Raw genomic sequence first — 14752 nt, 5'->3', positions numbered from 1 at the left:
TTGCCCCTAAGCATGCAGTCCCCTGCTGGCCCCTCCTGGATGTGTGCCAGAATAATTTTCTCGAACAGCTTGCCTAGGATCGAGGTAAGACTAACTGGCCTATAGTTTCCCGGGTCCTCCTTCCTCCCTTTTTTGAAGATGGGAACCACGTTGGCCCTCTTCCAGTCCACCAGTACCTCTCCAGAGCACCACGAGTGCTCGTAAAGCCGTGCCAGGGGACTTGTAATGACCTCAGTCAGTTCCTTTGTTTAAGGCTTTTATTGGGTGTGATTTTATATGGCCATCTTCACCTCCTTCTCCCTTAAACCTCTCTACTCCTGCCATAGCTCTGTACCCTGACATATCCCACTGCGACTTTGATTTGCGGTTCAGGGAAAAACACAGGCTGTTCAGAGGAAAATCACAGCATTTCACTGGCAACCATGCTTCCCCTTCTTTCTGTATACTGTTGTCAGTGTCCCTCCCACCCCACCCCACCGTCTGCATCCCCCCCTTCTTTGATCTCTAGCAAGACGTGTTAGTTATGCCTCTGCTGGTGAAAACATTAGGACATCATGCCTTGACTGGTTCATTCTTCTTAGTGCTTCCTTTACCTGTGCTCTTCTCCATCTGGGCACAAGCCATTCCATCAGAGTCCCTTGGCTTCATTCCTCCTCTAGCAACATTTTCTGGCTCAGATGAATCTCTCTGTTACTATCAATTCATGAGCATGTGATAGCACTCGATAGAAAGTGATGTGAGGCTAGTAATTCAACACGACAGCTGATATTGGGCCTAGGATGCATTTCCCACTGGCAAAGCTGAGCTTCACAGAGCTTTTAAAAGTATTTTTAGTCCCCCCAAAATAAAAGAGAAACTAAACCTGATTACTGGTGTTGCTGCCGTTGCATACTCGGCTATTTTTACTTCCAACAGACTGGGCCTGGGTCCAGCTTTTAAAAAAAGGCTGGAATTATTTTACTTCCATTAAGAAAAAAACCTCCAAGCCTGATGTTATCAAGTCAGTGAGGGGACATCTGATCCCGAACTTGTCAGGCAGACGTTTCTCCGAGGGGGCACGTCAGAGAAATGCAGGGAGCTTGAACAGATCACCGGATCAGCTCTTGCACTGCAGAGACTTGGCACTGGCACAGACCTTCTCTGTACACAAGCTCCTGGAACATGAGTGGCACCAACAGGATAGTTAGAAAACTGACAGGCCTACTCAAGACAGGATGCTGGGTTAAAAAGGACTAGACACTGGCAGATACATGGTTACCACTCCTTTGTCCTAAGACCCTCATTGGTAGTGGGGAACAGACAGCATATACTGCAAGTCTAAAGAATCCTGAACAATGCGGCAGATGCTATGGGTGGTCCTATGGCAGGAGATAGGACTAGGATACAGGGGTCCCCTCAGAAGTGACAGGACTGGGGTGTGCCAAGCTTTTTGTTACAGTTTAAGTAGATCTGTGAGATTTCCATCCTGAACAGCCTCCATTTCAGAAGTCATTGCTGCCCTAAAACTAGTACAGCACAGATGAGCTGCCCCAGAACTGCCCCATGCCAGTATGCCACATAGCATATGTGGAGAGCCTTCCTCTAGTGTGAGAAGAGAGTTAACTTGCTATGGCCTATCAGGCCTTCTCTCTTTGCTGAAGTTGTCTGCTGGGGGCCTTGAATACTGATGGTGAGGATAGTTTTGTGATACAGACACCTTCCCTGCTAAGAAGTGCCCTGTGGCAGCCTTGGCGTGAAATGGGCTGGGTAGGTCATCTGGCACTTGGAGAGTAATGGGTTGTCATTGCTACCAGGTTGGAAGCAGTAAATCATGCAGCAAGTTGTCCAGTAAGATTTTCTCAAAGCAGTTTTACGCACTGCAGTCAAATGTCAAGGAAGTTAAGCGGTTGGTGTGAAATGCAGAATGTTTCACCACCAGGTGACTTTGCAGCAACCTTCCTCTCTCTTTCAAGGCTCTGCTCCTCCCTTCTTGCTCTTTTTGCTCCACTTCAGTCTCTCATTGTTTCTTTTTCATCTGCCTTGTCCTATTCTCATTTCTGAGCCTTCTCCCCTGCTGCTCCAGCTCCAAGACCATCCCACCCAGTAGGCTTCCTCTTGCTCCTTTTCTATGTCCTCCTTGGAAGCATGATTCAGCCCACCGCTTTCTCAACCATATTTAAAAAATGAGTTAGTAAATGAACCAACAAAACGCTAAATCCCAAGGAAACAGAAAGGTGCCTGAACAACGCTGCTCAGTTTTTGGGCTTTTGTTATTGACTCCGCCTCTTCTTCCATTGCTATGTGACCACTTCAGCTGTTAGTTTCCTGGAGTAGCAGGGTTTTTGCCTAGAAGCTTGTCTCGAGCATTTCTTGTGCACTGCACCAATGACACATAGCAAGACATGTAATAAGTGCATGTCAGTCTGTTCACTTGCTGTGACACTTTAGACCACTCTGTTCAGTGACTGGGAGCCAGGAGGAGCTGGCCCATATATGGGCCACTGTGCTCACAAGCTCTTCCAGGCTTGTGGCAATGGTGACAGGATGGAACAATGGTTGTGTAAACTGTTATTTAAAGTGTTTACCTCAAGGAGTGTCAAACAGGATGGGGAACAGGAGAACAGACTGGTTCAAAATTAACAAGCCAAAGTCCTTGGATGAACAGACCTATATCCACTCAGCACGAGGAGGAGGACAAATCTCCTTGAGTCTGTCTTATCTTTTTTAATGCCCTTAAGTTTTTGTGTCCCTGTAATCTGACTGAGAGTCCCTAATACTGTTGCAACCTGTGCAACCATCTCACCAGCCAAGCACTGGGGCCACTGCCCCTGTCTGCATGTGTCTCCTTTGTAACAGTGACTTCATCCTCCTATTTTTTTTCCTTTTGCTGCATCAAAATGTACCACAAAGAATTGCAGACTGGTTTCTTGCTTCTGCTGCTAGGTGATGCCACCTTCCTTGCTTTTTAGCAAGGGGCAATGGACAGCTGTGTTTCATTTGGAAAGTCCTTCGTGGGCCAGGGGACCCTCCTGCTTCCCCTATCAAGTTTTAAGAGGTTTATTTGCACTGCTTTCCAGATGTGGAGCCAGTTCCCACTCAGCTGCTGATTCACCACTTCCCAGGAATGCATATTTTCCCCCTTATTGACCAAAAGGAGGCACTGCTTATTCTGCACAGCAGGGCGTGGAGACCTTTTGAGGTTTCTCTCCTTTGCAATCAGAATACATTTATATACATGGGAAAGTCGTAGGATGGAATCTAGTTGGAGGGCTCTCAGCCATCACCACTCTGTATCACTTACTGAACTGGGTTGTGCTTTAGCAATAGCCATTGTTGTCTCTCTGGAAGTCAGCCTAGGACAGTACAAGTGATGGTGTGGGACATTAGGTGGAGGTTGTGTCAGCACCAGGCTGCTGTGTTGCAGTATTACTGCTTCTAGTATAATGGTATAAAGGTTTCAGTGCAGTGGTAGGTTAACAAAGGGATGGCTTGAAACTTGACAGATTGAGCCTCTTTCTGCATAGACTGTCTGGGAGAACAGTAAGAGTTCTTCGGATTTATTCATCCAAAACGCTCATGTTTATTACTCAAACATTTAGTCACAATATTTGTTGTGTAGTGTGGCTGCTCAGGGAAGTCGCATGAGTTTATTTCTGTTCCTTGACTGGATGATAACACAAGTGTGTGTGGTGTAAATATTTGCATAAAATTCAGTTTGACTCTAAAAATCACTTTCAGTGGCTGTTTGTCACAGCTAAACTCGATAGTTGCCTAATTTCATAGATATTGAATGCAAAAGACCAAGGGTCTGGTCAGAAAGAATTTACTTAATCGAGACAAATATTCATGGATTCTTTTCATTACTGACCCACACTTCATACTGACAATACTGTATGTGCAACTGCTGTCCTTATGATATTGATTATTGATGCCAATATTGCTATTTGAATAGATATGGAAAATTTTGATATTGCATTCAATGTTCTGTTTGCAGTCTAACTCTGTATTTTAAAGAGCCACGGCTACATTTCTTCTGTGTTTCCCTAGTTCCATGTTATCTTTGCCATGCTGTGGTAAAGGTTGTTTCTATTTATATTTAGTTCTTTTCTTATTACAGTTGCCTTGCTTGATAAAAATGGTAACATCTTGGTTCTGTTCATATTTCTTAATCTCTTTGTTATGGGCAGCTTTCCTCAAATATAGATGGTAAGAGGTCACAGAACATTTAACTTTTCATTTTTAAGAACAATCTCAAGGGGTTTTTTTATAACTTCAGGTTCAGTTGACATTTCTGAGACTTCCTTTTTTAAAAACATGATCATCCCGAGGGCACTGAAGGCTGAAGCCCTCAATTTATCCACCAAGCAGTTATTCAAAAGTAGGGGTGAGCTAATTTTTGTCTTCGTTAATGTGGTGGAGAAAGGTAACTCTTTCAGTGATACTATCAGGCAGCCTCCTGCTCAAGCTGGGATTGATGGGACAGCTGGATTCAGTGACCTGGTCAGGGAGATTCTGCTGGATATGGGAGGACAGGCACTCCTCCTCTCTTGAACAATATTCCAGACTTCATCATGGCACTGCTAAGAGGTTATCAGGATTTTCTACCTCTTGTATCTGCAGGGGTTCGCCTGGATCGAGTCCGTGGGGGGCGCCAGAAATACAAGAGAAGACTGGACTCTGAGAGTAGCACTTACCTGAGCTTACAAATACCCCCTCCAGCCAAAAAGCCATGTAAGTATAACCGGCACACTGTGTTCCTTGGGTCTGTTTTCTCTTGGTGCCACGAATCTGCAGGTAGTACTATGCAGATAGCATCCCTTTCAATTTCCATTCATTACTGTCAGACAATTCTTCCCCCTCTGACTGTACTGTAGGTGTGGAAATGTGTGTCCATCCTATTGTTGCTATATCCTTTCTAACCATAGATCCTCACTAGAACTTCCCCAGAGACAGAGACTGAGCATATAACCTCAGTGATGCTCTGGTCTTCACCTGACCTATGAAATTAGCCCCACACCCTGATCTCTCTCTAGCTTACAATCAGGTGGTTTCTTAAATTTCTCAGCTACCGTATTTCACATACCTTGCCCTCTTCATATCCCTCTTGGCTCTCTACCCAAGATAACCAAAGAATTTCTTCTTACAGTAAGTTTGTGCTTTTGTCAACAGTAAAAAAGTGCTGGTTTAGTGCTGAAGTCTCACTGATTCTAATTTCCAAGCCTGAGGCTAACTACAATGCAATCTACTTTCTGTGAACAAAAAAAAAAATCCCAAATTCAGACTCCATGGTACCAAAACTCCCTTCAGTCCTGGATTCTGCCAACTGTAGTCTCAAAGCTTCCTCCTCTTGAAAGAGTATGCTAGTAACTTCTCCTTTGCAATTTGCAGTGACTAAGATCGTCTCCCACTTGCTGGTGGCAGAGCCAGAGAAGATTTATGCCATGCCCGATCCTACTATGCCGGAGAGTGATATCAAAGCACTGACAACCCTCTGTGACTTGGCAGACAGAGAACTGGTGGTGATCATTGGCTGGGCCAAGCACATCCCGGGTAAAGTGGGGAATTTGGAGGTTTGGTGTAAAAGGCAAGGGTGGGGGTGATTGATTTGGTCCACTACTTTGCCTTTAGTGGGGTGTTCTGACACTCTTTGATGGGTTGAAACTATTTCTGGAAAAACCTGCTGATGGTGAAGCCCTAACTGGCAACATGCCCAAATACAAGATTTACATATGTAAATTGATTAGCATATGCACATAATACCTTTGGGTTATGTGGTAGCCTTGTAGATGATATAGTTCAGCTTTCAGTAGTACTTGAAAGTGAGTGGTACATAAACAATCCCTGGGATGATGTGGTAAACTGTGGTGATTTTGTGTGTAATGTTACATTGGATCCAGTCTGTCCTAGAACATTGTGTCTGTAGATAACCAAGGGATCAGATGGTGTACCTAATGGTATAACATCTCATAGAAATGTAGGTTGTCATAATGCCACTTTGCCTATAGTACAGGGCTCTCGCTACTCTCTGAAGGGGAAGCTTTCCTTGTCATATGTATCTACCCTAGTGTAAATCCTACCCATCTGGAAGACTAGTTCAGAAGCCATCTTGGAACACCAGTTTCTTGTGCCAGTAGGGTACAGGGACATCTTTATGGCAGTGTGATTGGCCTTCAAGGCTGATTGTAGTATACTACAGGATCCTGCGTTGTTCAGCTAGCAGACCAGCACTGTTTTATGCTTCCAAGTAGAGTACAAGTACTTCAGTAATAGAACCCAAGTTGAAGGAATGGCCATCACCTTCATTCAGGTGTGGGAGGCTCCCAGAGGATTTCTGACTTTAGACAGGTTATGTTGATTCCTCAGTATGACTTTGTGTTAACTACCATGATGTAAAGAATCAAGGAAAAGTGTCCAGCATCGTGGGTAGAGGTTCTGAGTGGACCAGGAGAATGCATGGGTCAGCGTGGAAGGAATGTCAAATGTGTCCTCTGTGCTCACCTTGCTGCGTTGCAGAAGACTGCTTCAGCTAGACATGCAGCGTGAATAATCCGATACAGCAGTCTCATCCCCACCCCCGCCTTTCTTCCCCCAACCAGGGGAACATTTTGTACTCAGCTACTGGATGTAATCCACTGTCAAACAGACATTTTAGATCTTATTAGACCATTTGGGAGTATGTGACAGGGTTTAGTTGTCCTAGCCTGGCACACATTTAGTTCAGGTAGCACTTTCTTTCTCTAGTGTTTTCCTTGTTCTCTCTATGGCTGCTGCCTCTCTCTGCTTCAAGGAGCTATTTTCCAGTAAAAAATTCCTATTGCTGGATTAGGAGGTTGGTGACTCCCCTTAAAAAAACTCCCTGGGCTGCTTGAATTGATGACTCTCATGCACCTTAACTGTAGAGCTCAGACAAATAGGTCTTTCTGAGGACAGTGTTTTCTGAGGAGAGGTTAATCCAGGTGGTGCCCTTCTTAAGAGATCTGCAGTATCAGAGATTACCCCACTCACTAGCTGTGGAATCCACATTGGGCTGATTCAGCACAAACTGGGTTATGTTGCTGATTAAGAGACCTCAGCCTGGATTGCTCCACTAACCCAGCATCTGGGGAATGTTAACAGGGAGGGTATTAACCCAATGCAAATGAAGGCAGTCATGGGGTTATGTGGCTGTGACTGTTATGTCTAGATGCTGTAGTCCATCCTTACTAGCCATGGTTACTGTAGTGCACTGGGGATGCCCAACCATAGATCCATAACCACCTACTGCAGCTACAGTGACTACTGGCTGCTTCACTCTGAATAACCCTTGTTGGGAAAGATGCACATTCCATCTCTGCACTGCTGCTGCTACTTTCTTAGAAACGCAGCAGAACAGCAAGGTGACTCCTGCTTTCTAAAGAGGGATCTTTTCCTTTTGAAAGGACACAGTCATCCTGCAGCTCTTTCCTGTAACTCCCTTACCTTTCAGACACCTCATAATGTAGCAAACCAGTCACTGTAGTCAGAGCAGCTCACTCCTGATCTACAGCAATATCCATAATCATGTCATTTTTAAAGGCAAGTGCTTGGGGTGATTGTATAAGAGATTAGAATTCAAAAATAAAATACCAGCAAGGCTTGGCTTTTTGGTTTCTTTTTTTAAAACCTCCTTTTAGCAATGTGAAATGAATGAAGCAAGTGGACTGAGTCAAAGCAAGGAGGAGGGAATAACTATCACAGAGTGGCCAGGCAGTTTGGTCCCTTGGCTTTGTATAGAATCCCAGACCCCAACACTTCCTCACATCACGGCTATCAGATGCTTGGGCTCCCACATGCCTTGGGTCTTAGACGCTGAGAACACAGGGAAAGGTTTGTGCGTTTTTTTGTTCATCAAAGGGTAAGGCTGAGACCAACACCCTAAGGACCCAGTTCCCAATACAAACTCCTCCACAGTGTTAGCAAAATGAAACTGGTTAAGTTTAAAGCCACTTTCCTGCAAATAGGAACAGGACAACATTAGATTATTAGCTCAGTATCTTCCCACGCCAGGTGGTGACCTTCCCTCTGGATGAGACTCCCTTCCCTTCTCCCGCCTGCCCTCTTTGTTAGTCACCTTTGTATTTCTTCTACCTTTTCCACGTGCTTGTGCAGGAAGGGATTTCTCTTGAGAGGTGATGATGATGGAGGTTCTCCCAAGATGGCTGTGGTGCTGTTCTTGTTGGGAAGATGCTAGCACCAGCACAGAATGAAATATGGCAAGTGGAGTGACAGCAGCTGTATCTGGAGTGGCCTCAGATCCTACAATTACATCTCCCTTTATTACCTGTGCTAATGGTGCTCTAGGATGACAGAAATAATAATAAATTAGCAGATTATGAACTTCACTTGCCACAAATTAAGTGGGGGGTTTTTAAATTCTGGGAGCTCAGAGCTGCCAAATCACTGAAATAAAGTAAACAAACCTGAATGTCAGATCAGATAGAGCAAATAAAGCAACTTTTCACATGGGATCTGGCAGCCACCAGCTGGAGTACAGGAGGGAAAGGTGTGTGTCTGTGTGGTAGAGGTGACCCAGTAAAGTGCTGGGAAGTAGTGAGGGAATGCAGCTTGGACTCAGCACTGCAGGCACTGGATGCTTCAATATGAGGCTTGGAACTTGGGAGGTAGGAGAGGTGTGGGGCTGAGTCGATTTCCCAGCGTCTTTCTGGATCAGGTCCACATAATGATTCCTGGGTGCTGGAGCCCAGTGGAGAAGATTTACCTGTCTTTCATTTCTGAAGGGTTCTGGGTGCTGTGCTGGAAAACAGCTCCAATGATGCAGTAATGTTCAATTGCTAGAGATTCCTGGATGCTATGAAGCAGCGGCTCTAGTGCAGTCATGTTTCACAGCAGGAAAATCCTAGGTGCTATAACGCTAGCATGGCTGTGCCCTTCCCCACACAATTTTTGTATCAGACTCCTTGGGTTGCATTCCTTTTGGGGCTCTATCTTTGTTGGTCTAAGCAGTAGGCATGTGCGAAACAGGCCCTATTTGATTTGGATTCAGATTTGGCCCAAATCAGGGACAGTGATTTGATTTTTTGATTCAGATCACTGTCCCTGATTCAGATTTGGATTCGGCTGAATCCAAATCTGAAGATTCAATGCTGATTCTCTGAGACCTGGAGGTTGATCAGGGGCTGTTTCAGCCCCATACAGCAATCTAGGACAGCTCTGACTTCCACCCAGAAACTTTCATCTGGGGAGATAGAAGTAGGTCCCTCCTGCTGACTATGCTCTGCCAGGGGATCCCCCGTGTCAGAGGACTTCTTATGTAGGCAGCTTTGGCATAAAGGAGTGAGAGTGGAGAAAGCAGCATCTGGATGAGAGCCCCCAGTGTTATTTATTTGTATCACTTTACACCAAAGACAAGTGGTTTGTGGCTCTGCTGTGCCAGGCACTTCTTAGTAGGGCTGTGCAAACCGTCAGTCACTGATTCAATTCGGCAGAGATTCGGCCCGATTTGGTGGCTGAATCTCCGAATCCAAATCAAATCAGGAGACCCTTTAATCTCTCCGAATCAAACTGGAACCCTCAGAATCGATTCGGAGAGATTCACAAAGATTCAGCGATTCAGACATAGACACAGCTTTAAATGTTTTTTCTACATACCTCAAGGTACCAGGCGGCTCATGAGGGCTGCGATGCTGGGGCAGATGGAGCGTCCCACAGGAGTGTGTGTGTGTGGGGGAGGTCCCCAGTGTGCTTAGCAGCAGACCTGGAAGTGGACCAGAAGCACCTTAGGTCCACTTCAGGGTTTGGTGGGGAATACGTGCCTTAGTGATGGCAGTTGAATGGCAGCCTTGAATTGTTACCAATCAACTTGAGTAAACAGGAGTTTTCCAGCATTTTTACTGCTTCTGGCCCTCACCAAAGATCTCTGCCTGAATTCCCTGGGCCAGGCTCTAAAGAGGGAGAAGGCAGTGCAAACCCAGTCATTCCACGCAAGTCCCATGAAATTCTACTAAAGGCTGTCACTTTAAACAAGATCAGCATCTGGCCTCTTGACCTGGAAGTCTCTGGCAGTAACTGACCTTCAAAGGGTAGATCCAAGAAACCAATGTCCCTAGGTCCATCTAGTGTACACATACACTTCATTTGTACCAGCAGGCTAGTGGTTTTCCAAGCTGTTCTGTAGCTGCCTGCCCTTCGTGCAGATATACAGGAGGGTCCCCAAGTTATAATACAAAGGCAGTATAGGAAGCAAGTCAGATTCTACTCTTACCTGGTGCAGGCCCTTGGGGCAGAGGATGCCTGGGTCCAGCATCTCTCTTTAGGATGGGCTATGGGGTTCAGAGCCCTCCCTTTGGGGATAAAGATTGAACACAAGCAGCAGGAATTAATTGCCTTTTTGAGGAATTGGAACCCAGTAGAAACATCAGAAAAAGTAGATTAAAAGTGCATGATGAAAAGTAAATTTGGGGTGCAGAGGTCTCAGGGGGCTGTTTTAGATGCAGCTGGCATTTTGGGGAAAGGATCTGCTCCCTGCCTGGACAAGCAAATGTGAAGCTGAGGACAGGGAGGTCAAGCTAGAGGATATTAAACAGGGAGGGAGGATTGCAGGATGGAAAGACTTAGGAACACTAGTGGTGAATTATCAAGTCAGAGATGTGTTCGTGGAGTTGGGCAGGTGAGGAGATTGATGAGTGAAGCCAAGGGAATCAGGGGAGAGAACAGTTTCCAAGTTGTGCCAATCCATTTCTAGTTCACTCGTGCTCTTTAGCAAGTTGTTCCTGTGTGCCAGGGTATAACTGTCCCCCTTTCACAGATGGGGAACTAAGGCACAGACAAATTAAGTGACTGACCCAGAAACTGAAATAATTGTGTCCTAGGTTACCACTCAACCCCTACACACTACTTGCTTGCTAGCATTAGGTGATAGGCTGATGCAGGAGTGGTTTGATTCATGGAGTAGGGAAGGGTGATGGGGGGTGGGTGGGGGAGAAAAAATAAACTAGAAACTTTGGAAACCAAAACTATAGTAGCTCTGCACAGGACAGAGCCCCTCTCTCTGCAAGGGGATAAAACCAGCCACACATGTTGCTAAGGCATCAGGAATCCAGGGGCCAGGAGCCTGATGCCTACAGCTTATCCCAGCACCTTCCCATTCACTCGTTCAGGAGTGCTGCATTCAGGAGCAGGGATAAAGGGAGCTGTTTACTAGCTGCCAAAGGTAGGGAGAGAACAGGGCTGAGACAAAGGAAGAAGCAAGTACCACAGAAACAATCACAGAGTTAAACACAGAAAGGAATCCACATTGTTAGCTTGCAGTAGGGAGCAAATTTGTTACAAGTCCAGCTGTGAACACAGATCCCTACAGGACAGCCACCTTTGTGGCCAGCTACAGCTGCCCCTCAGACTCACTGGGGGCACAGGACAGGCTCATTTTGCTATCTGGAGAGAAATCTCCAACACTGGGGGATTGTGCAAGGCATCCCTCAGGCAGTGGTGTTGGAACAGATGCTGTGGGACAGATTGAACCCCCCTGGCTGAGGGCTGTCTTCCTCCCTTTGCTCTGTTTGGCTAGTATAGGATTTGCAGTTCTGCTCCCTGGTGACTTGGGCTCCTCTTCAGCTGCTCCCTCATTCCCTCCGGCACTCCTCCCCAATGGCTTATCGATTCCTCCCCCCACCCACCTCAGACCTCACACACACAACACGTGACAGCTGATTGGTATCTGTTAATTAATGTGGCCGGGGGGGCCTCTTCTCTATTCAGTGGCCTGATAAGGGAAATTGGATGTCCAAGGGCTGCCATACCATTATCACCCCTTGCTTCCCCTGGTAACACAAACACAAAACATGGCATAGTGATAAATAAATCCCACTAACCCATCCCTCTGCCCTCACTTCCCTGGGCTGAGATAGTGCAGATAGAAAAATGGAACCCACGGCCAGTCGATACAGCAATCACTGGGTCTTTTGTTAATTGCTGACTTGATAACAAGAGAAATCAAATGATCATTCAGGTGGCTGGTTACTTAGACCCAAACACAGGCCCAAGTGTGTGTGCAGGGAGGGTTGTGGGAATAAAGGGCATCATGCTAAGCACAGATCACAGCTGGCAGGGCTGGTGGCTCACAGGCAGGCTGATGAGTTCAGAGGGGGCTGCCCAAGGCGAGGGAGCCAGGGGCAAGGAAAGGAAGGATGCTGAAAAAGTGGTAGAGAAAAAACTGGGTGGGGTTGGAGAGAGAAAGTCTAGGCATGAGTGAAAGAAGAGAGAGAACCCAGCACCAAGGGTTTGGGTGTCCTCCATCGTGCTTTCACATACCCAGGGTACTCCAAAGTGTCCTGGGAGACTGGTTGTATGGGCTTAGGCAGGATTCATCCAAGCTACTGATACCTCACTGCTTGTTTGAGCCACTGTGACAGTCCATCAGCACCATTCATTTGAGATCCAGCAGTGGACACACTTTCTTTTGTTTTTTCCCTTCCCTCCCAGGGCCAGGCAGCAGCTTTCCCTTTTTGCATTATGCCTCTTGAGCAGCTGAGGGCAGTGCTCTCTCTGGGCCTCCTTATACCTTACTCTGTAGGCTGAACAAAAGTTAATCAGCTTAGTGTTGTTCAGCTTTGTGCAGCAGTCGCACTTTAAGGTGAAAAACCACCTCTGACTTTCCTTCACCTGCACAGTGGTGATTTGCCACTAGAAGCTTGGTGAACAGGGGCAGGACTGGCTCACTGCTTGAGCTCCAATGGGCCTGATCCTTTTTTTCTCTAGAGGGCCCCTGCCGCCCCCCCACCTGTGCTGGCAGTCAGCCAGGCACCATCTGAGCACTGAAAAGGGTCAGGACCTTGGAGTCCAGCAGCAGCATGGGGGGTGGGGCGGGGTACTCCAGAGGAAAAAAAGCCCAGGCCCCCATGCTGCTGCTGGACTCCAAGGTCCTGACCCTTTTCAGCAGTGCCCATGGCTGGCAGGTGCCTGAACCCTCAGCTGCCTCCCAAGCCCAGCAGGGATGGGAAGTCCTGTCCCTGAACACCCTCCCCCCAGGCACATTTCTGGACTGCTGGGCCTGAGCAATGTAAGCAAGCTCCAGGGCTGCGAGGCTGGCTCTGCCTGGTAGGAGCAGCAGGTTAGAAGCACCTTGCCTGGCTCTGCTGTGCCCTGGAGTCCCCACTCAGTCTCAGGCAGAGCCACTGCATCCTGGGATGCTGGAGAACTTCAACTTGGGTTGAGCTGTGGGCAGTGGCCATACCTTAATGGAACAGGAGCAAAATTAGGTGGACTAGAGATAATCCTGCCTTGGAGTGGCATAACTTTAAGTCAAGGGTTGTCAACTGGGGGTACGCATATCCTCGGGGTACTTAGAAAGGCTGTAGGGGATATGTGTGGGCAGGTGGGTGGGGAATGAGTGTGCCCTGGGGCGCTGTGGCGGCATCTTCCTCAGTGCATTCCCATAGTTTGCTTCTTACCTGGGGGGAGGGGGGAGGAGCACACTGAGTGCTGCTGGCCCCACACAGCCCACCGCAGTGCCTCTGCCTCACCTCAGCTTGCTCTGCTCCACCCCCTTTCTGGACAGCAGTGAGCGTCTGAATGGCAGGTGGGAGGGGTCGGGGGGTGGCACCTGGGGTCCTCCCATGGCCGATCACTGAGGGGCAGCGGAAAGGGAGTGTGCTTCTGTACCTGCTCTCAGGACCAGGCCAGGGAGGGCAAGGACAGTGGTGCCCCTCTGCAGGCCTCACAAGTGCTACCTTCCTGGCCAGACGGGGGGGCAGGTCTCACATGCAGCAGCCACCACTACCATCAACACCCACTGCCCTGCACCACTGCCGCTGCCATACCTGCATTGCTTTCGCAGGGCTGGTTGCACATGCAACTCTGTGGGCTGCTGACGGGCGGTGTGCAATTGGCCAGGCGCAAGGCCCGTCAGCCTGATTCGGTGGCCGAATCTCTGAATCGAATCAGAGAACCCTTTAATCTCTCCAAATCAAATCAGAACCCTCGGAATCCATTCGGAAAGATTCGGTGATTCAGACATAGAGACAGCTTTAAATGTTTTTTCTACATACCTCTAGGTAGCAGATGGCTCATGAACGCTGTGATGCTGGGGTGCATAGAACATCCCACAGAAGCATGGCGGGTCCCTAGCACGCTCACCAGCAGACTTGGAAGTGGACCAGAAGCACTTCTGGTCCATTTCCAGGTCTGTTAGGGAGCACGCAGGGGGCCCCCCCACATGCCCACCAGCTCAGTGACTGGTGCCTCCTGGGTCTGCGGGGGGGACACCTGGGGTCCTCCCGTGGCTGATCACCGAGCGGCCCCCCCACATGATCCCCAGCAGGCCCGGAAGTGAACCAGAAGTACTTCTGGTCCACTTCCAGGTTTGCCACCAAGCACGTGGAGGGCCCCCCCACGCTCCTGTGAGACGCTCCATCCACCCCAGCATTGCAGCATTCACAAGTCACACTGGTACCTCACAGGATGTAGAAAAAACATTTAAAGCTGTCTATGGCCGAATCAGTGATTCTCTGAATCAGCATTGAATCTTCAGATTCGGATTCAGCCAAATTGAATTGGGGACGGTGATCTGAATCAACTAATCAAATCACTGTCCCTGATTCGGGCCAAATTTGAATCAAATAGGGTGACCCCACAGAAGCACACTTTGCTGGACCCCACAGAAGCACACTCATGCATCCCTAGTGGTTGCTACATGCGAGTCCCCCCTCCCGTTTAACCCCCCTCAGTGCCACTGCTATGTGCACCCCCAGGAGGGCGGGGGGGGGGGGGGCGTGTCCCCCTATTTTTTGCAGGCCGGCGC

General features: G+C 47.9%; 1 protein-coding gene across 5 annotated transcripts in view; it reads left to right on the top strand.

Moving 5' to 3' along the window:
• Window positions 1-14752, top strand: part of ESRRB (estrogen related receptor beta) — a 176894-nt gene that overhangs the window by 145811 nt on the left and 16331 nt on the right. For all 5 annotated transcript variants that reach the window (XM_019518766.1, XM_019518764.1, XM_019518767.1 and 2 more), the window contains 2 exons: window positions 4600-4710; window positions 5368-5529. In XM_019518766.1, coding sequence (XP_019374311.1) covers window positions 4600-4710; window positions 5368-5529 — 273 coding nt within the window. The remainder of the gene's footprint in view (window positions 1-4599; window positions 4711-5367; window positions 5530-14752) is intronic.

This window comes from Gavialis gangeticus, unplaced genomic scaffold (assembly GCF_001723915.1).
Source record: "Gavialis gangeticus isolate Ggan-Ray unplaced genomic scaffold, GavGan_comp1, whole genome shotgun sequence".
NCBI classification, from domain to species: domain Eukaryota; kingdom Metazoa; phylum Chordata; order Crocodylia; family Gavialidae; genus Gavialis; species Gavialis gangeticus.
Note: the sequence above shows the minus strand (reverse complement) of the source record. Positions and strands in the feature narration are given on the sequence as shown.